The sequence below is a fragment of the Dryas octopetala genome, chromosome 9 (assembly GCF_963921425.1).
Source record: "Dryas octopetala chromosome 9, drDryOcto1.1, whole genome shotgun sequence".
In the NCBI taxonomy this organism is placed as follows: domain Eukaryota; kingdom Viridiplantae; phylum Streptophyta; class Magnoliopsida; order Rosales; family Rosaceae; genus Dryas; species Dryas octopetala.
In genome coordinates, this window is record NC_141374.1 from 8,136,119 (window position 1) to 8,159,204 (window position 23,086).

Here is a 23,086-nt window from a genome sequence, read left to right on the forward strand (position 1 = left end):
TTAAAATTCCTACTTTTTTCCCTGTACAACCTTAAATATTCATTATATTCCTATTTCGCAAACATACAATTATAGCATTAGTCTGGTTCAATTCTTGTAACTTGTAAGTTGTAAAGGTGCAGGAGTCTATACATTTGTATATTGGGTTGGTTGTTGTGGAAGGTAAGTGAGAGTACCACGGAATTGTCAAAATCAACGTGATTTTGCCATGTTGAACTTCAAACCAACCTTCGCAGCAGCTGATCGTGACATGCCCGTTACACACGTCACACCTGTACAGGCTAGTCGGTAGGTAATGCTTTTATTTATTAAAATAAAGACGATAAATTGAAAAGTCTAAAACTAAATTTTATTTAGACTGAAAAAAAGTTATTATAACACTAGAATAAAACCAAACATATATAGCCAAAGAAACACATTCAAAAATGAACTAGATAAGCGGCCAAAAAAAAAAAATTATGAACTAGATAAAATGGTAAACATCATTAGTACTCAAATGCATCATCTCCAGTACTCCCTCTGTATCCACTTGAAAATTATCTAATATCACTGAAACCACTATAATTGAATGTAAAAGGTGATCGACCTTGAAACTGGCCGATAACTAAAATTACCATAACCAAATGTAACACATTATTAGTGTACTTGGGATACATGAAATGCGTCCACTCCAAATTCATTGTTGAAAATCAATGTAAATAAGTTTCAACAAAAATGAGAGTGGTAAATATGATGGTGAAGAGGGCGATGATGTGTTAGTGTTAGTTTTCATAAAGGAAAAAGTAACTGGAAGATAAAATCTTTCTAAAATGTTCTAGTTTGGAGATTAAAAGATGGAGTATGGAAGGTGGAGCAATAGAAATATAACCAGTACATCTAATGGACAAAGCATATGGCAGGATCAACTTGGTACAAAATCCACTAATCATATGATTAACACTGTACACAGTCCACAATGCTTAAGACTGCCTTCAAAATAAATACACTAATCATATTATTAACATTATGAAGTAGTTGCAAAGCAGCAATTAGAAAGCTTCTCATGACCTTAGAATTGCCAAAAAAAAAAAATTACCATGAGAATTGTCTCTACACATCTTCTCATAGATCAATTAGCCTCCAGAACAACTCATTGCATTATCATAAAGACGTCATTCAGATTTTCCAGATGGAGAAAGAGTGGTTTCATCGGAGAGGCGTACTCCATCATCTATCTCTTTGATGTTGCAAAACCTTTCAGATAGGAAACTGTCAGCTGTATAAGGTAATTGGTTTAGGGAGATTCGACTCATATTGCAACGGCTTTTCTATTCGACTTACAGATGCATTAAAGAAACAATTTGCTCTCATATTGACTTCTTAGTTCTCCTCAACTTACTTGAAACATCCAACTTAAATTCCTACCAAAAGATATTGCCCTTTAATCGTCCAAGGGTCAAGGCAGAACAGCAAAATCTTGCACTAAATCATCCCAGGTACTTTTAAACTTCTCTTGAAACTTCATTCAATGCCCACCCATTTTCTAAATGCCTGGACATATTTAAGTCTTTTCCTTTGAGCCTCAGTTCTGGCTTCTGATGCCTTTAAGTTCCTATAAAGATTCTTATGAAGTTTTACAAACTCACTTCTGTACATCCACCTGTCAGTGTACATACCACGTTCCTTCATATAGTGTATGACCTCCATCACTCTCTCAAAGTAACCACCACGAAGAAAGTTCAATAGCAGGTACTCATACAGATCTCTGCTTACAACCAAATTTCCATTCTTCATATTCCTTTTAATGTCGCCCCACAAGATCGTGATATCACGAAACATTGCCAGAGAAGAATACCCACATACAAGATAGATAAAAGTTTGCTCGGTGGGTTGAATTTTCATCTCTTGCATTCTTCTGTACGCCTTCAAAGCATCACCAATCATTTTGGCCTTGCAGAAAAAGTTGATGGAAGAATTGAACTGATAAACCGTAGCAGGGATTTCCTTCTTCTCATCTTTCATTTCCTGAATCAAAGCGTTAGCAAGATCAGACTTATTGGTGGAGATTGATGCATTTGTACATGGGGCACTTGTATCTACTACTGATAGACATGTGGAGACAACCATCTCATCAGATACATCCATAAGCAAACCAGCCTTCCTCATTTGTTTAAGCAATGCCTTTCCTTCCCGAAACATCTTTCCTTTGAAATAGGCTGTTAAGAGTGACATAAAGGTAGTACAGCCCATGGGAGACCCAGCTGCTTCCATGTCATCCATAAGGTCATGGGCAGTTTCCAGCCAACCTAAATGAATGCAAGCGTCAATCACATCAGAACACAAACTAGATCCTCTTAATGAACATAACTCCTTTTGAATTTTAAGTAAAAGTTTTGAAAGTTCGCAAACATCCCCACACTTTTTGTATCCACTTATGAGCTTGGCCAGAGCCCTGTTACTAAGGACAAGTTTCCCATTCGAATAAATAACAAGCTCTTGTTTACCTTCTTCTTTGAGGACAGAATCCTTCTGCAGCAGCTCAGGTGAAATATGCATATTCAACCCAGACTTGAGATTATCAGATCCAATTGGAACAAGATAAGACTTTTGTGAGTTCTCCCTGTCTCTCTGTACAGGAAGAGACCACTGGTAACCATATATTTGTACTACAAGCTCAGCAGCAGCATCGAGGTCATTAAACTTGAAATGCAACCTCAACAAACTATCATAGAACTTCCGATAATGCAGCGTAAACAGAACTGAAACTCGATCAATGTGACCTTTATATTTCCTTATCTCGTCCCTCTGACCATTCAACTCATGGGTCTGGGCAATAAGGATAATAGAGTGCGCATCAGCAACAACGCCTGTTGGAGGCATCAATTCCATAATCTGTTGTCCTTTGAAAGGTAATTTGAACCTCACACAAGCATCAAGGATAAGGTTAAAAATCATTGTATCAGGCTGCATAAGCTTTGCATTGTCACTCTTGTTTGCACTCAAGCGTTGGAAACAATGACAAATTTGAACTAAGAAATTGGATGCAAGGTGGGTCCCAACCTCAGTCTTTACCATATGCAGAACAACCAAGCACAATACATTCATTGGGGGTAAATTCTCTTTCTCCAGCATTAATCTAAGAATCATCATAGCAGGCTTAGGCATTTGACAACGTGCTAAGGAAAGGGAGAGCTTCGTCAGGATATCAGACTGAAGTAAGCCTGGTCTCTCTTTCAAATTTACGATGACTAGATCACATGCTTTTAGTAGCCAGTGAGTGTCAGACGAATAGCAGAGCTTAGTAATTAGCTTAAGGATAAGGAAATCCTCAGGAAAACCGTGCAATCTTCTAAAATCGTTAAATGACTCCCATGCTTCATCCACTTTATGTTCTTTTAAGGCTATTTCAAGCCTTTTCAACATAACTGCAGGAGAGGAACCTTCCCAACATAGCCTATCAGGCTGAAAAATAGCACAAAAATTTCGGGTAAATGAAATTTGATATGGTTCATAGCTTAGATTCAATACTGCAGGCTTTCCAAATCTTCTAATCTGAACTAAATCTCTTTCGTAATTTGATAATGAGGCAGTTCTCTGAATACCTGAAGCCACACAAAATCCCAATGAACACCACCTGGTGAAGCGGTTATGCCCTAGAATTTCTTTTGTCAATATTAGCGCCATAGATGTATCATTATAAAAATGTCAACACACCTACCACTGCTAAACCTTGGCCTAGGTGAAAAACCATGCACCAAAAAGCATACTCATTTATGTAGCCCACAAATGATACTCAAAAATTCAAAACTATATATTTGCTGAGACAGATCATAAAGGATTCCTTCGTGATCTTCTTATGCCCACATGTCCAACTTGTCATACCTGTAAATAGAGTTAACTAAATAAAAAGGCACACGGTATTGCCAATACAAGCAAATAATATCTAACCTAGTACACTGGTGGCGGATCCAGAAATATATGCCCATGGGGTCAACATGAAGAAGCTCTCAAATATTTAAACAAAACATATATTATTTTTTAAAAATTAGATTTGAAGATTTGGAGGAGTTGGTGGTTGATGCAGTATGACTTGGAGAGGTGTCTTGTAATTTTTATTTTTAAGTTACACTGCCAAAACCACATTGCTTGCCACCTCAGTTAATAAAAAACATTGGTGAAAGCTGAGGACGCATACGTGATGGCGTGGTGCTGCTCTTTCTATGGAAAGGTGTTGCCTCTTTGAGGCATATCCACAAACACTTTGCCTGCAACTTATCCCTAGGCTCATACTCAATATTAAATTTCATGGGGTCAGCATACTCAAATACAGGGGAAGATATCTAGGCTCATGGGGTCAATTGACCCCTGTTGCCCTAGCCACTGAGTACACACACACAAATACAAGCAAATAATGTGAAAGTGAAACCAAAGCCAACCAGGTAAACCATCTCACAATTACTAGGATCAATATCGAACTGGGAATCACAAAAGTGGTTTTTAGTCGTACATTTAAAGTTCAGACAAAATTATTGAAATTTAATGTATTTATTACACAAGTATACTTCAGCCACAATATAAATAAATAAGAATATTGCTTTAAGATAACAAAATTGGGAACGACGAGATAAAATTATGGCATAGGAGGAAATGAGCATAAAGTTCAATTTTTTGGATATAATTCCAGTGGTTTGCGGTGTACACAGAAAGGAGGGTCAAACAATGATAAAATTTCACTGTTTGATATATCTAATTTTCCATTAATTTGAGGAAACCTTTTATATATAAATTTTTAAATTTTAATTTTCCACTTTTTTTTTCGTAAAATTATTTGTGTATACAAATTGAAGGGCCCACTTTAAGTTTTCACCCCGGATCTCAAAAAATCAAGGCTGGCCCTGACTGAGGGTGAAGTGCACTTGGCTTGGACATCAACTGGGTTGCAGAAGCAGAGGCAGAACTTGGAAAGAGGTTCTATGGGGTGTATTGTGAATAGGGAGGAACATGAATAGGACTTAAAACGATTAAGCCCATGTGAACAAGTATGTCTGCTACTGTCGTCATGCTTCAATTATCTCTTTCTCTCTCAAATCTAATTACGTTGCCTCAAATATAATTACTTATTCTATGTTTTCCAATATATGCTTTTTGTATTAATTACCAAATCTTAATTAGAAGGATCCATCAAAAAGACATGATACTCCAAGATATATGTTAACCCACCTCAATACCTCAGGCACTCTACAACAAATAACACAAGGCATTACAAACAAATAGTCCAAGACAACTGCAAGAAAGCCTCTTGACTACATGAATCCTGACATCATAATATATATGACCTCTATTAATGAAGTAATTAGGAGTATATTTTTTATTGGAAAACCTCACTTTATTTAACTATAAAGAGGTTACAATGCAACCAAGTTAGACCAAATGGCCTAACCAGTCAGGATGTCTTCCATCCATGCATATTACAGTAGTTTACTTAGGCCTCTATTGATACGGCTAAAACCACGTTTATATATATACATATGCATATTTACACATGTATGCACATTTTCCTAAAGAACAGTCTTCAGAAAACACCTAAGAGAGTGAGAATGGGTGGTGGTTACAATACACATTCTACTGGTCCTGGCATTACATTGCTTGTCTACAGGCCAAAAAATAGTGACCTGCTACTCTAACATACCACACACACGACGTGCACCGGTCTTCATCCCTGTTGGCCTTGTATATATCAAAGCTGCCAGAGACTTTTTGGCCTGTAGACAAGCAATGTAATGCCAGGACCAGTAGAATGTGTATTGTAACCACCACCATTCTCACTCTCTTAGGTGTTTGCTGAAGAGTGTTCTCTAGGCAAATGTGCATACATGTGTAAATATGCAGATGTATATATATAAACGTGGTTTTAGCCGTATCACGTGTTATGTTGCGAACCGAATCTCAGAAAATTAAATTAGCCGCCAACCTCCATTCCCCTATCCCCCCACCCCCTCTCCCATATGCACCCATATGCACTGCCTCTCGGCTCCACTCCTCTGCAATTCTCTTTTCTATTTTTAAGTTCTTTTCATTGTTTATTATTTATTGTTTAATGTTTTAATACTTGCAATGTGTACATACATAAATCACCCACCCACCGCAGTTGGAGCAAATTGGGTTCCTCATCGCGTCCCGAATCGACATGTTTCGAAGCTTATCGTTCTCTTAGCTAAGAGTTCTCATGGCGTTCCAATTGGGTCTATTAAGTCCCAAAATAACCAAACTCCAAAATTAATTAACTCAAAGAGAAATTAAGTAAACGAAAGTAAAAGAGTTTCTAGAGAATTTACCTTCATCTGGGTATATCGATTTTGGTACTAGAATTTGACTTGTCTGGTCTCCAAGCAAAGCCTTCTTCTGAGCTCCAATCTCTGTTTCTCTTCTTTTTGCGAGGATTATCAGCAGCTTCTTTGGCCTTGATCGTCACCACAAGCACGGTCCACATTGTCACTCCAAAAACAGCAAAAACCCAGATTGCCCATAGTTGGAGAAATGAAGAGAGAGAGAGAGAGAGAGAGAGAGAGAGAGAGAGAGAGAGAGGGGCCGCCAGTGCCAGGATCGATGGTGATTTGATTTTTTATTTTTATTTCTAATTCTTTTAGAAAATGAAGATTTCTATGAAAATGCTATTTTGAATTTTAGTCTAATTTCTTAAAAAAATTAGAGTTTTCCTTCAAACATTCCTTATTTAAAAAAAAATCTTATGTGTTTTTTTTTTTTTTTTCAAATAAAGCCTTTATTTTTTTTTTTAAATAAAGAGCCCTTTGACCATTATCTTGTCAAATAAATTTGTCATTATTTTTTGTATTTTTTTAGAGTATAGGAGTATGGGTTCACTTCATACCTTCTTAGAGTATAAAATGAGGTTTGTGGAAGTTGTATGTTAGGTTTTAACTCTGAAATTTTGGGCGAGTTAAAACTTAATATAAAGCCGACAAATCAGGACTTGAGGAATAAGTAAAAATGCACTACCAAACACTCGAAAATGGCCGCTAACCTCTCGGTGCCTGGTATGTGTGAAAAAAAAAAAAAAAAAACTAATGGACCAATATTTTGTAATATGAAATGGTTACAATATTATTAAATTTTAGTTAAAATTTTAAAAGCCATAAGGCTTTAGTCAATAAATTGTAAAATTAAATGACCTAAATGAAAGTCTCCCAACATGTAAATAGTTTGTCGCTTAAAAATATGGAGTTTGGGATACCTTGGTGTGTTTGGATTGAGAAAAAAAACTTTGAATTTAAACAAAACTCAGCATTTAAGAAATTACATGCTTTAATTTTCTTGTTTAGGTTCATAAATACAGAATTTTGTAAATTCAATGTGGAAAAAAACTTGAGATTTAAGAGCTGTAAATTTCAAGTTTAAATTCCACCTAAATTGGTGTCATTTTCAAAATTTCAAATTTTACAAAAAAAAAAAAAAATGTTGTGTTCACCCATTACTTTGCTAGTTAATCATAATACCACCACCACTACTATCATGTCACAACTACCACCACCACCACCGTCACCACTACTAATACCGCTGTTGCCGCCACTGCCCTGCTACCGCTACTGCCACCGCCGCCGCCACCACCATCACCATCACCATCATCGACATCACCTCCGCCACCGCCATCGTCACCACCACCATCACCATCACCGCCACCACCAGTGCCGCCACCACCAATGTCGCCACCGCCACTATCACCATTACCGCCACCACCACCGCCAATGTTGCCATCACCACCACCTCTAACACCCAATTTTTGCCGCCACCATTTCTCCCACCGTCCGTGGGTCATCACCCCTACTACCATCGTCAACTCACCACAAGTATCATTTTTATTATTGCCACCATCACCATCACTCTTTTATAAAACTATTATAAATTTCGTATTTAAATTTTATTATAATTATATTTATCCAAATAAAAAAATTTATATATTTTAAAATTTTAAATTGCATCGTTTTAAATTCTGTCATTTGTGAATTCCTTAAACAGTAGTGCTACATATACCACATTTTTATACCATAATTTCATACCACCTTATGTGGCAACTTACATGGCATTCATACATTGGATACTAAAAAATAAAAATAAAAACCCAAAAAGAAAAAGAAAAATATTGTCCAAAATGATATAAATATGTGGTATAAGAATGTGGTAAGTATAGCATTATTCTTCTTTAAAATACCTTGGTATATGTTGAAATTTAGGTCAAGAAGATTTGGGCCCACGTTCCAAGGCCCAGCATTATACCCATTACCAGGTCCCCCATTCCCCTCTTGGGAAATCTCATCCCGACCCCTAAAACCCCTCAACAGAAGTTACAGACCTCCTTCTTCCTCAGCCCCCAGAGCTCCCTCACTGCCTCACTCTCAAGTCTGAACCCACCCACCCACACACTCCCAACCCCTACCCCTACCCCACCCAACTCTGACCTCCCTTCTTCTTCGCTGATTTGCTTCCCGATTTGGCCAAGGTAGTTCTTAGTTTCCCCCTCTTTTCTGTTCAGGGTTTAACTTCCCATTCCTTATAAATTTCTTTAGGGTTTTATTTTTTTGTTTGTTTTTATCAGCTAGAAATTAAAATATTTGATTTACTGTAGCCTACTACTCTTGTTTAGGGTTAATTATGGTTACTGTGTGCTATTTTGTATGAACAGGTTTGCTGTATTATTTAGGACTGCTTTGTTCTGTATTGTATTAATTAGGGTTTGTAAATGCTTTTTCTTTAGATGAATGAGATTATCTATCAGTTTGATTTATGGGAAAACTAAGAAAAAAGAGAAGACCCATACAAAGTTAAATGTTGGATGTCAATTTTGATGTGGGCTTTAGGCTAAAACTACCAGAAGTTTATGTATTCTTAGGGTAGCACGTTAGGGCAGAGAGTGACAATTGTTTATTGGCTTAAGAAGTATCTAGTCAGGAAGTATTTTTGTTATTCATTCAATTAACATTAAAAGCTCAAATGATGCAGAATAGCACCTAGAGCTCCCATTTCCGTAATGGGTCACAATGGCAATTAGGGTTTTGATGTTGAAAACTCAAACTTTGCGGTAAAGCACTTTGTGAATAATTGAATGTAACTTAGTTTGTATATGAGAATGTCACTTTTTTTTTGTTGGAAATGAGTAATAAATGTGCTTTAATAGGTTCTGTAAATTTCTTTTAAAAAATTAAAACAGATGAGATTCTGCAGATGTATGATTAAATTTTACATACAATTATCTGTTATTTGAAAATTCAGGGTGTGACAGTGAAATAACTTTTTCTTTGCAGAACTTCTTACAAAAAGGTTTTGAGGTTTATCCGACCCTAAATTAGAATCATGACTCCGCTCCTGCTCACCATAAACTAGTAAAGATTAAATGAACAGAATTGTCTCCAAAACACTTTCAATATCACCATTAACAATCTAGCACTTAAATAGCATTTCAGTTGCGCTAGACATTATAATCAATAAGCATAAAATTAGTTAGACTTTTTTACTTGGAGATTTTTTTTTTAAAACCCTTAATTAGATAATTGTTGAAAGCCTTTATTTTTTTTCTTCTTGTTTGTATTTATGAAAATCTGAGTTGTCCTTAGTTGCTAATGTTAACGAACTGCATGGACATGATTGTAACATTTAAACTACAGGGTCCAAAATTATAATTTCCCCTTAAATCTACTATTAATTTGTGCTCAAGACTATTAGAGTTGCATACTTGCAAATTGGTAATATTTGGTTGGTGTTCTTTTATTGGATTAAATAAATATTTTGTTGGAAGATATAAACGTTTCAATTGTGAGTTCGTTTTTTCTTCGGCTCATTGGTTTTCAAACTTTGTTTTGTCTGCATTTTGTCCACCTGGTCTGTTTATATATATGTGTGTGTGTGTGTGTGTTATACATATAACTTATCTAGATTTTTTGTTTGTGCTTAGAACTTCAGGATTGACTTTTATGATTATAACTAAGTTCCAAGAATTAGGGTTATCAAAATTTTGTAGTTTGGGAGTTGTAGTTGTCCAAGATAAGATTTTGCATAGTTGACCATTTGAAGTAAGCTATTTTACCTGAACGTAATTTTTTTGTTTCTACATATTTTGAAAGCCATTTTGGCTGTTAATATTGTGTGTCACCTCAGTTTCACTTTTTTTAATTTTTCAGAAGCAGTGGCATTGTCTTTTGAAAGATGGGTTTAATATCTCAAAATATTTCCCACAAGGCTAAGAGGGAGGATGCTGATGAGCCTTCATTTCTGCAAGGGAATGAAGACAACGGAGATGGAAAAGAATCTAATTTAGATATTATGAGGACGAAGAAGAGAAAGAAAGCCCACAGGGAAGAGGATGAGAAAGTGGCAATTGAGCAAGAAAGGGAAATGAAGAAGCTGGAAAACTTTTTGTTTGGATCCATCTATTCCCCACTTGTTTTTGGGAAGCAGGATGAGGAAGAAACTGAAGGCACGGTGGATAACGGCTCTGCTTTGTTCTATGTGGACCGTTCTGCAAATAATGCACCTCCTGTTTATGAAGAGGATGCAGAGTTCTCAGAGGAGGAAACTAAGCAAAGGAAACCTGTCTGGGTGGATGAGGAAGAGGAAAAGACCAACATAAATATTGCTAAAGTTAACAGATTAAGGAAGTTGAGGAAGGAAGAAGATGAGAGTTTAATTTCTGGTTCAGAGTATGTGTCAAGATTGAGAGCTCAACATGTTAAGCTGAACCCAGGCACAGAGTGGTCTCAACTTGATTCACAGTCGAGGAACAATAGATATTCTGATGATGAATCTTCAGATGATGAAAATGGGGCAGTAGAGGCCCGTGGCTACAAGGATGTAGAAGCTGTTGATGATCTCCTTCGAACAAATGAGGATCTTGTTGTCAAGAGCAGTGGAAAATTGTTGCCTGGACTTCTTGAATACTCAATACTTGTGGATGCAAATGTGGAGGAACCTTCTAGTGGTTCGATAAATTCAGTGCAGTTTCATAGAAATGCTCAGTTGCTTCTTGCTGCTGGATTGGATCGAAGGGTTAGGTTTTTTCAGATTGATGGAAAACGGAATACTAAAGTAGAAAGCATCTTCCTTGATGATTGCCCCATTCAGAAGGCATCTTTTTTGCCAGATGGGTCTCAGGTTATTATAGCTGGAAGGAGGTCGTTCTTTTACAGCTTTGATTTAGTGAAGGCAAAAGTTGATAAAATAGGTCCTCTGGTTGGTAGAGAGGAAAAAAGCTTGGAATTTTTTGAGGTTTCCCCTGATTCTAGTACGATTGCCTTTGTGGGAAATGAAGGTTATATCTTGTTGGTTTCCTCTAAAACGAAGGAATTGATTGGTACACTCAAGATGAATGGAACAGTTCGTTCTTTAGCTTTTACCAATGATGGAAAGCAATTACTGAGCTCTGGTGGAGATGGACAGGTGTACCACTGGGATCTGAGAACAGGGGCTTGCTTCCATAAGGCTGTTGATGAAGGTTGTATAAATGGTACATCTCTTTGTACATCTCCAAATGGAACCTTGTTTGCTGCTGGTTCAGATAGTGGGATTGTCAATGTTTATAATAAAGAAGAATTTTTAGGGGGCAAGAGAAAACCTATAAAGACCATCGAGAATCTTACAACCAAAGTGGATTTTCTGAAGTTCAATAGTGATGCTCAAATATTGGCTATATGTTCGAGAATGAAGAAGGAGAGCTTAAAGTTGATACATGTTCCATCATTTTCTGTATTCTCCAACTGGCCTCCTCAAAGAAAGACCTTACATTATCCCCGCTGTTTAGATTTTAGTCCTGGTGGAGGTTTCATGGCTGTGGGTAATGCTGGTGGAAAAGTGTTATTGTACAAGTTGCATCATTACCATCATGCATAGGGCAAACGTGCAATATCTGAACACCATGTCCTTGTATCCTCACTTCATACCAGAAGATTCATTTGCCCGGGGTCCAAAGAAGATTCAGCTGTATTACTCTTTGTAATATTGAAGCCTTGTTTGGGTAGGTTTCTGACAATTCTGGTCAAATTGGTCTAGATTATATTGTGATTCTATTCTTGGTTGCCATGCTCCAAGTGCTATGATGGCTTCTTGTTGCAGAAAGTTTTGACCTTTAATGTTTCTTCTTTATTGTACCAAACTTTAAATTAATAATTTTGATAGTGGTGTTCTACACATTTCATGTTTCTGATCAACTTAATTGATATAACTCAATAACTCATGCTTTCTCGGACACACCCATATTGTGTTCATAGCAGGTTGGTGATCACTCATATACCCATATCTGGATTTCAGCCATGGGTCAGGTGGTAGTAGTTAGCAGGAACATTTTGGTTTTGAATCATATCACCAAGATTCGAGAAACTAGTTCTCGTATGGCAATTACCTATTTCGTTTTAGTTTTTGTCTTATTATCCAGAATTTCCTTCTTCTTTTTTTTGGGTAAGTTTTTAGCACTTTCAAATGTTTTGGTGAAATTTTTATTGTTTTGTGTGCATGTAATATTTTTCACGGTTCTCTTAAAATGATGGACGTGTCTGAAATTTTTATTATTCGTAAACCCACTGAAATACCCCTAAAGTTCGTGACAGTATTTTGTAATTGGTACTTTTTTAGATATGAATTTCTTTCTCTTGGAACTCCTGCTAGTGGTTACTTGAAAGAGGGATTCATTCCATAGTTAACCAATTAGATTATTTATTTATCAATTAAAAATTACATGTCTAAGCTTTTCAGTTTGGAATAAAAATTCAATCCCTTTCAAAATAATTTTGTGCTCGGACATGCACGGTACTTTGATTGATTGATTCTACTTTCTTTTTCTCGTTTTTTTCCATCATCATCCTTTCTAATATATATACCCAAACATACTTGGTAAACAGGAGGTATGAAAATGAGATTTTGTTTATAGCGAACTAACATGCTTTGGAAAGCAAACACTTTCTACAAAGCCTATATATATACAACAAACTTGGAAAGCATCTTATGTTGGCTATTCCAAGTTTCATGGTCGTGGAACAATGGAAGATGGTTCTAAATCTTAAATAATAAAGATGAAAAAATGAATTACACTTCAACCATGAAAAAAATTGCCACCATAAAAATAGCAAGAAAATTTCATCATATGGGTGGGAGGTGCTTTATAGTAGAACAAAAAGAGCCTAGCCAATGCAAAATCAAGTGCGACTTTCTTTATAACCCAATGCAGATAGCTTTCCCCTTGCGTCCATATACTAATTTCTTTTCTCTTCTTTTCTTTTCCACTTGTTGGTTCCCAAAAATTACAAGCAACTAAAGATAAAACACTAACTGCATTATCTTTCTAAACTATTGCCTCATGTAGCAACCTCATCAACCTCAGAATTAAATACAAAACTGGGAAATGTGGTAGTAATATCCCTGCATTAAATTCAGGATAGATGAGTCGTACAAGAATTTCAGAAATTCTGACATATTGTCATCTGTGCAAGAAAAAAATAAATAAAAATCTGTTCCTTACCTGAGATAGGGGAGAGTCATGATCTTTAATAATGACGGATTCTTAGAAACAAAATTTTTCCATTCAGATTTGTCTATCTTCCCATCTTGGTTTACATCAGCTTCCAAGAAAGTCTGTCCATTAATTTGTGATGTTAAAAGTAGGGAAAATTAGAAAAGAAGAATAGATGAGAAAAGAAATGAAGACCCTAAATGATGAGGAAAGAAAAATACACACACAGGATGACTTGTACAACACCCCTAATTTGTCCAATTTTAATTCACTAGTGTATTTACTATGATTTCCAAATTGCTAAACCAAATGCCCCTAAATTGTTGTATACAGTAGTATCTTTTTGGTTAATTCAGATATGATCAGCTATCTGCATTCTAAATACTTAATTTAAGTGGAGAATCAGTCTGGAGGCTTCAATGAATTTCACAAGGCAGATGTGTACACGTTTATCCCTCAGGTGCTCAGGCATTTCATCAAATGCAACTCACCTTATCAAGAATTAACTCAATGGTCTCATCGGCCAGCTTCATTTCGGATTCACAAAGAAGAGCAATCAACATTTGTTTGACCTGCCAAAATCATACACAACGAAGATGAGTGCAAGGAGGTTTAATATTTTTTATTTAGTTTGATTAGAGAAGACATCTAAAGAACGTATATACAGAGACTATTATTCCTAAACTTTAAAATATCTGAAAAGATCTATACAGGAAGAAATACTCAAAGACTGCATCTGTGAAGGGAGTTCCAATTTTTAATGAAAAAAAAAAAAAAGAAGACAAAATGTGTTGCAACTTTCTTTCTTGCTTTCCTTTTGTAATGGCATTATTTTTCAGTAGCCCAATCAGCTCAATCAGTAGCCCTAATTTAGCTAAACCAAATTAGCCCAATCAGCCCTAAACATAACACTGTTTATAACCTACATCAACAACATTAACAAATTATCTTTCCACTTCCCCATCCTTCTGAAGATCTAGCAGAGGGTTAAGGCTAGAATTTCACAAATACAAATTATGATAACATAGCTTTAAACAATTTCTAAGCAACGTATGCTACTTATGCCAACGTCATGATAAAGAGATAGCGGCTACAGTCCCATAATACTTGAGCACCCCTGCAATGGGTTCTAATTCATTTTATATCCTAAACCATTTGGTCATAACCAAATGAAGTATACGAAGTAAAGGGAAAGAAACAGGAAGATGAACACCAACATACCTCTTGGCGCTCAATAAATCCCGTGCTATCCAAATCATAAAGCTTAAAAGAAACTGCAACACAATATAAAATGTTGGTGCAAAATTTAGAATATAGCACAGGTATATGTAGAGGACGAGGGGGCATATAAGAATTCTGCTCTTTGAAATACTTTAAAGATGTTTATATATCCTTTCAACTTACAATTAATCTTGTCTTCTTGTGGAGCATTGGGATGGAAGACATTGAGTGATCTAACAAAGTCACTGAAATCAATGACACCCTTCCGCTTAACATCAAACAGATCAAATATCTGCATGTAGAGTTAATTCAAAATCAAAAGTCAAAACTTAGCCTGAAAGAAAAATTTGGAGAGGAAATATAGATTGAATTTACCACCTGGGATTTATAATTCGTTGAAAAAAAAAAAAAAAAAAAAAAAAAAAAAAAAGGAGAAGACTCAATTATTTCAAATTTCATCTAGTTATTACTTTTGGTAGATCAAACTCATCCAACAATTAATGGAGGTGCATAACATTAATGGGCTCACCACAATATAATATTTGGATAACTAATATTTAAGAACAAGGTCAGCCTATACATCTCTGTGGTTAAATTTAATATCAGTCATCTTGCAAAAGAATATTTTAAAAAAAATACAGGAGTTTCAAGCAATTACATTTGCATATGTTTCCGATAATATTTTCTTGTTAAAACAGCATGATTTCATTGGGACAGGTCAAGGGCCACATTTTTTACACAACTTATAAACAATTAGATTAGAAAAATTTTAACAGTTAAGATTGCATCTAATATGAAGTATTGGATTTTAAAATGGTAAAAGACCATAAACAACAATGGTTGGGTCTCCACCTCCACCAAGCCACAACAAGGGATGAAAATTTTGTTTTATTAAATAATTTTTGAAAAAGTTCAGAGGAAATGAAATGAAATCAAAACTTTTTCTTTTAAGATTTGTGAAAAGAGATGAGAGAATAGAAATAAAAGCATGCTGACATCTTTAAGTATTGCTATCCTCAATGTTAAATATTTTTTAAAACCAATAGTTGATGTCTGATGCAATCTTAAACGTTGAAAGTGTTTTAATCTAATGACTTATAAGTTGTATCATAGTTTGTGTCAGAAGATGTGGCCCTTGAACCTAACCCGATATAAATATTTATGCATATCGACATATTCTGAACTGTTTAACTACACTAATAAATAAAATAATAAAATACATACCCGATTTGCAAAAAGATTTTCTTTCTTTCTATTCTTGAAAATGGCTAGCTGAAACTCTTCCTGCATATTCAACAATTCAACTTCACATTTTTTTTCTAGACATTTGCATATAACAATTTCCAATATTATGTTACTATATAGATATTTACCAAACATTTTAACCGGACAAGCATAAATAAATATAAACATTATCAATAAGTGTAATATTTAATTCGAAACTGAGATTAGAGATACATCTTTGGAAGCAAAATTATAAAGGCTAAGCTCGATGTTCATCAACATGTCATACACTACAGAAGTTGAAGTTCAAAAGTAAAGAGGGTTGAGGAGAAAGGGGAAGTGTGTGTGGTTGGGGGGAAGGGACAGTTAGCTACTCAACATAAATGTTGCAAGCACATGCATACCTTGTTTATCAATCCATCGTCAATCACAGAACCGCTGATACTCTTATATAGCTCAAAGAGTGCTTCAACTTCACTAACAGTAACTAGAGAATCAAAATTTCACACACGACAAAATTGTTAAAATTAGCATGAGAGACAAAGAGAGATGAAATGATAAGCTTAATTATATCAAAGTTTACACTGAGATAAAGGAAGATTAATATAAAAATAAATAAATAAAAAGTATTGAGATCTTGTTGATTATCCAAACTAAAAGCTTGTCCCACAAGTCACACATAGAAAAGTATCTCCACCTTTCATGTCATTGTAGTCAAATTCCTCAATTATCCTTTGAGGCCATAACTGAGTCTATCACCCATCAAAACCAACACAGTTTGATTCAAAGATACAGAATTTAAAGGTCCATCACAAGAGGATTTTTTCTCCCATCTTTTGGGTTTTAGTAGGAGCCAAAGCCCAATGCCTATAAATGAGAACTTTGTAGTAACATGGAGATCAAGTGGTCTTATATTGAAGACACAAAAGATAAATATTTTTTAAATTGACTGGACAACATCAAAAAAGTACAGGGCCTTCACTGTTAACCGAGAGAATGGATGGGGCATATATCATATTCAGAATTACCATAAACTAAGGAACGTAAATACATTTAGTAATCATGGGTCAAAGTGATAATGCTTAGAACATCATGATTGGGAAATTGAAAAAACATTAATAAAACAGTGAACATTGAACAACTTACAAGCTGTTTGTGAAGCGAGGTTGACTGGATCCTCATGTCCAAGAAACTGTCGTCGTTTTGCTTTAGAACTAAAACAGCCCATTTAAAGCATTAACTCCTCACCCAAGGACAGCTCCCCCCTCCCCTCCGCAGGCCACAGGCAGGCAGGCTTCCCTTAACCAAAAACAAAAAGCCCATTTAGTGAAGAAGAAGAGCAAAAATTCTGGACTAACTTAGGCGCCACTACAATATATCAGCAAAACCATTCTAACCTTGCATTTGCAAGTTTAGACTCAAACACTACCATGCAAAATAATTAGTAAATAAGATAATCCCATAATCACATAGATACTTAATTCGTAGCTGCAAAAAAGTCAACTAAAATGCAAAAATGTTCAAGGAATTATTATAACCATTCATCTAATTATTAAAGAAAGAAAAGAAGAACCAGTCAACAAGACCCAGTCATAAATTCAAGCAATACTTAAAAAAAAAAATTCTAAATTTTTGGCAAAATAGATCAGAAGAGAAAATAAAAGAACGTTTTGGAAATGATTTGCATACAAACTGTCCAGAATGTCAAGCTCCATTTTTCTCTTAAATTCCTAAAAAATGAAACAAAATAAATCATTTTTCCTTCTTTTTTTGTTGGTGGAGATTTTCCTTTTTCTTTTCAAAATATCAACCCTATGAAAAAGATGGATTAGACACAATTAAGTTCAAAGCAAATAAAATCAAATCAACAACTAAGTAGCGTTCATATCCTTTTATTAGGTCCCAGTTAATGACAAATCCCAGAATATAACTTTTAACTTTCTTCTCTCTTGTTTTCTCCTCCTTTAATTTCCCAGCAACCAAACATAAAATTTGAAGAAAAGCATCAAAACCCAATAAAAAAATCAAATTTTAACCAAGACCCAGATCACAAGAACCCCCCAAACTTTCACAAAGATTAAGACTTTCTCAAAATACAAATCATGAGAACCAATACTAAATCATAGCCCCCAAAATTAACCTTAGAGATACCAAATTTTTCACACGGCTCAACTGGAAACAATGTAAAGAAACTTACTGACCAAGAATTTGGCCGGAAAATTATTGCTTGCTTGCCAGTTCTGGGAGAGAAAATGTAATAGAAACAGAGAGAGGAAACGAAGTGGAACAGGTAGAAATCGAGAGGTAGGTTTGTTGTCAAGGAACCGAACTCGTTTGCGAAAGGTAAATCGGACGGCTGAGATTGAGCTTGATCACGAACTTCTCGAGAATTTCACACTGATTTGTCTAAAGGAGCGACTAGCGAAGTTGGAAACGAAAGCCAGTAAGGAAAGTTAGGAAACAAATAGGTGGTGGGAGAGGGAAGAGAGTCTACTACACGTGGGATTAAAGCGCGTGATGGAATTTGAGGTTTTTGGTATAAATCGGAATATTCCAATGATGATTTTCTTTTTTCTTTTTATTTTTCTGATATTTGAATTCAACTTATTTATTTTTGAGTTAATTACAATTATATACATCAACTATACACCACTTTTCAACTTGGTACCTCAAGTTCAAAAAGTTGCTTTAAAGTATCCCAACTACGAAATCATGTCAGTTAGGTACCTCCGTTAGTCTAGCCGTTAAAAAGGTCGTTATCTGATGACGTGACACACCACTAAAAAGCTTCATTTTAATTTAGTACCTTAACTTTACTATGTTTTTCAAGTTCATACCTCAAGTTCAAAAATTTGTAAATAAATAAATATTTTCCAGTTTTTATCTCAACTTCACCCCAGCTTTTGACTCATCAAATCTCTACCAAAATTATCAATCTTATACTCATTTTGAAGCTATGAATCTCCTCTTTACAACCATATAAAAATCATGCAAAAAGAAGTTATGAAACCCGAGATAATTGGTCACAAAGTAGGCTACCCGAAACTGCCAAATTTTTCAAACAAATTGGCAATTTCGAGTACCCTAATTTGTGATTACTTATCTTGTGTTTCATAACTCCTTTTTGAATTATTTTTATATAGTTATAAAGAGGAGATTCATAGTTTCAAAATGAGTATAAGATTGTTGATTTTGGTGAAGATTTGATGAGTTAAAAGTTGGGGTGAAGTTGAGATAAAAACTGAAAAACATTTATTTATTTGCAAGTTTTTTAACTTGAGGTATGAACTTGAAAAACATAGTAAAGTTGAGGTACTAAATTGAAATGAAGTTTTTTAGTGGTGTGTCACGTGATCAGATAAAGGCCTTTTTAACGGCCAGACTAACGGAGGTACCTAATTGACACGGTTTCGTAGTTGATGTACCTTAATGCAACTTTTTGAACTTGAGGTACCAAGTTGAAAAGTGATGTATAGTTGAGGTATATAATTGTAATTTACCATTTATTTTTAACCCCACCATACTTTTTACACCTAATTTTAAAATTAAAATTTTCATAATTAATTACTAATTACTACACCCAACAGCTTTTCCAAAAATACTATTACTCAATTACTTACCTATTCATATTCTCCCAATAAACCACACTCAAATCTTACACCATCACCACCAATCCAACACCCTCACCGCTAAAGTTTCCCAATCCGCAATTTGAGTATTTATTCATCAATATTACACTTTTGCATCAATAAGGGATAATTTAAAGAGTATCTTTTTGTGAGTTTAGGGTTTTTGGTTAGAGAGTTGAGTAGAGAAATGATGTTAATTTGGGTATAGGTTTAAATAAATTTATTTTTCTTAAAATTAAATGATATGTTCTTATCAGTTAATATGTTATTTGGTAAAATTGAAAATTGAATTTTTATTAAAGTATTGAGGTTAGAAATAAATTTGCTGGGGCTAAATAGCAACACCATTTTGCTGGGGCTGGGTTCGATTCGGTTACCAAACCGCTAGGCCTAAACCGTCAACTGACCGATCATGGTCGGAATGGGCCAAATCTTAACCGCCACCAACATCGACAATGTCGGTGAACCGACACCCACGGTCGGATCAGTTCGAAATGGGCCCTAACCGAAAACACAGGCAAAAGATTGTAGTAGAGAGAGAGAGATCGCAGAGAAAAGGAGGAGAGAGAAAAAGGGAGAAGAGAGAAAGATAGATCGTAGTAGAGAAAGAGAAAGAGAGATCGCAGAGAGAAGGAGGAGAGGGAGAAGAGAGAAAGAGAGATCGTACTAGAGAAAGGGAGAAGAGAGAAAGAGATCGCAGAGAGAAATAGGGAGAAGAGAGAGGGAGGAGAGAGAAAGAGGGAGAAGGGAGAGAGAGATTGCAGCAAAGAGAGGGCGGAGAGAGAAAGAGAGAGATCGAAGCCGGCCACTACAAGTTCTTCTCCATAAATCGAAGATGGCTCTCAACCTCTCTCTATCTCGAGCGTTTGTAAGAGATGTTAATTGATGGCTGTGATGATTTTAGTTTTTTAAATTTTATTCAAGGACAAAATAAGGAATTTGTTTTTATTTAACAGAAAATTAGATGGTATGTGTCACATTATCACCTTTGTGTAAGTATGAGTGGTTTATTGTAATTTTTTTTTTTTTTGTGGTAAATGTGCACACCACCAATAGTCTAGGTGCTATTAGTGCCAAAAAGCCTATTATGCCTCATATGTAATATTTTTTTTGAATGGTTATACAGGTGGTCCAATGATCCTCTTTTGAATGACGGAATGTTCTAATGTTATGTTCAGTCTCTATTAAAGGGTGACTTATGGTGACTTACACTTTGTGGCTATGGCTCTAATACTATAATGAATATTCATCCCAAAGGTTTAAGCTACTTTTATTAGAGAAAAATAAAACAATATAGAAAATATAATACTCATTAATAACTAAAATATCATATTACTCACCTTACAAAGTTAGAAGTGAAACTGCTCAAAATAAATTATAAATCCAAAACAGATAAAGAAGAAACAAAAAATGCAAGACACTACCTTAGAGAATAATAGAAAAATAAGTTGCATGTGTGAAAATCAAATTATATTTTTATTATATTTCTAAATAATTATCCATATTTTTGAAAAAATTTTCAAAAATGGATAGTGTTAATAATATGGATATCTAAATACAATAATACTAATTGTCCCACATTTTTTTTCCCACATTTGTATACTACCTTATGTGTCATTACTTTACTGGAAGGATATTTCCTTTTTATTTTTTAGGTTTTATTTTTTATTTTTTAGTATCCAATGCATGAATACCATGTAAGGTGGTATGAAATTGTGGTATAAAAATATGGTAAGTGTAGCATTATTGATCTAAATATTATCAGTTGGAAAAATGGATTCTCATTATATGGATAATGTTAATAATTAAAATTAACATGAATTTGTAATTCCTTGTTCAAAGTACAGTTGACGCACATGCATTTGACAATTAAAAGGTATTTTGGGTGTTATGTCAATTTTATCCAAACAATTCTCATGCATTTATTTCCCCTTTTTGTCAATTTTGTTTATTTGGGACAGTGGGGGAGGGGGGTCCAATTACGGTCCAATTACGTTTATTTGGGACAGTGAGGGGTCCAATTACGTTTATTGGGACAGTGAGGGGTCCAATTACATAGCCTATCATTTAAACTTCCATACAATTTTAAGTGGCAAATAATGAATCGCAAAATTAGAGTATGTATCAACTTGGCAACATGTCTATGGATGATCCCATGTCTTTTAATACTTTTATAGTTTTTGAGGTGTTGATTTGTTAGTTGCCACCTTATTCAATTAGGATTGTTCCCTTTCTCAGCATTTGTGATCTCATCAATGTCTTCTTCAATTGACTTTTTTAATGCTATATATATATATATAATCTTAATGTCTCAACGTTATCTGATTATCATATCATGTGTTCATTTTTAAGTCTCTATTCTTGAATTATTATTTTGAGCTAACCCAACAATATGAATGGAAAATTATCTTGTATATTTAAGTTTTACTATTAAATTTTAGGGTAATACTATTTAGTCTAACCATTTTTATTAATTTATTATTCTCAACGTACATGGTATTCTATTATATTATTGTCTCTTTAACTCAATGAAGTAGTATGAATATACCATGTCATGTAGGTTGAAAAAAAAAAAAAAAACCAACTAAAAAATAAGTTAGGACTTAGGACTAGTAGCACCTTGCTAAATTTTATAGTCCATTTGGATGTAGCGGTTTAAATTGAAGAATTCAGGTTTGAATTATTAGTGTTAATCACTTCATTAGACTTTAAAATATTAATTTTATGTTCAAAAAGACCACCTACTTATATAGTTATATATAATAAAAGTAGAGCTGTAGAGATTTGAAAATCACTTTTCTCTTGAATATTAAATGTATATAAAATAAATATTGAATTTGCTACACTTTTTTGAGATTAAAGTCGATCAAGTAATATAATTGGCCAAAAAAAGTCAAGTAAATTATATTATAATCTTGAACTACTTGAAATTTTACTTTTTTTCTTGAAAAATTATTTATTTATGGGTTTTTTTTCATATTTAGTACCTAAACTTTGACCATTGTCTTAATGTGGTACCTAAACTTTTATTTGTCCCAATTGAGTACCTAAACTTTTATTTTGTGTCTAATAGGTACCAAAATGAATTTCTGTTAAAATTGTCAACAAAAGTTATGGGCAATATAGTCACTTCAAAAAATTTATATTTTAATTTTAATTTTTAATTTTTTTTGTTTGTTGTGTGTTTTTTTAATAATTTTAAACATATAAAAAAAATAATTAAAATATACTTTGACTATATTGCCCCTAATTTTTATTGACAATTTTAATAGAAATTCATTTTGGTACCTATTAGACACAAAATAAAAATTTAGGTACTCAATTTGGACAAATAAAAATTTAAGTACCACATTAAAACAAATGTCAAAATTTAAGTACTAAATATGAAATAAACCATTTATTTATTTAATTATGATCCACTTTGCGTAGGACTAAAAAAAACAAGAGCGTCAAAGACTCGAAAGCACAAGCATTGCTGCATTGGCACACGGAGAGACTGACACCTTGGACCGACCAAGAAAAAATC

The 23,086-nt window shown here is 34.4% G+C and overlaps 3 protein-coding genes across 7 annotated transcripts; 1 reads left to right on the forward strand and 2 right to left on the reverse strand.

Moving 5' to 3' along the window:
* Nucleotides 1-893: 893 nt before the first annotated feature.
* On the reverse strand, nt 894-6,529 carry LOC147273638 (Pentatricopeptide repeat (PPR) superfamily protein). Of its 2 annotated transcripts, XM_086257662.1 has the most exons (3): nt 6,315-6,529; nt 2,484-3,861; nt 894-2,285 (listed from the first exon to the last, which is right to left on the reverse strand). In XM_086257662.1, the coding sequence occupies exons 2-3, from the start codon at nt 3,661-3,663 to the stop codon at nt 1,501-1,503; spliced, it is 1,965 nt and encodes a 654-aa protein (XP_086113788.1). In that variant the 5' UTR covers nt 3,664-3,861; nt 6,315-6,529; the 3' UTR covers nt 894-1,500. The 2 variants fall into 2 exon arrangements, with proteins under 2 accessions (XP_086113788.1, XP_086113787.1); XM_086257661.1 differs by having other exon boundaries at nt 894-3,861.
* Nucleotides 6,530-8,315: 1,786 nt separating this feature from the next.
* On the forward strand, nt 8,316-12,171 carry LOC147273639 (U3 small nucleolar RNA-associated protein 18 homolog). Its single transcript, XM_086257423.1, has 2 exons — nt 8,316-8,494; nt 10,170-12,171. Exon 2 carries the CDS (start codon nt 10,195-10,197, stop codon nt 11,872-11,874), a length of 1,680 nt encoding a protein of 559 aa, XP_086113549.1. The 5' UTR covers nt 8,316-8,494; nt 10,170-10,194; the 3' UTR covers nt 11,875-12,171.
* A 706-nt stretch (nt 12,172-12,877) lies between these two features.
* CBL1 (calcineurin B-like protein 1) lies at nt 12,878-18,372 on the reverse strand. 4 transcript variants are annotated; one of them, XM_086255995.1, is made up of 9 exons: nt 18,133-18,372; nt 17,078-17,225; nt 16,336-16,418; nt 15,932-15,991; nt 14,891-14,999; nt 14,708-14,760; nt 13,978-14,058; nt 13,496-13,608; nt 12,878-13,395 (listed from the first exon to the last, which is right to left on the reverse strand). In XM_086255995.1, exons 2-9 carry the CDS (start codon nt 17,157-17,159, stop codon nt 13,332-13,334), a joined length of 645 nt encoding a protein of 214 aa, XP_086112121.1. In that variant the 5' UTR covers nt 17,160-17,225; nt 18,133-18,372; the 3' UTR covers nt 12,878-13,331. The 4 variants fall into 4 exon arrangements, with proteins under 4 accessions (XP_086112121.1, XP_086112122.1, XP_086112125.1 ...); XM_086255996.1 differs by having other exon boundaries at nt 17,078-17,230; XM_086255999.1 differs by having other exon boundaries at nt 18,129-18,372.
* Nucleotides 18,373-23,086: the final 4,714 nt, after the last annotated feature.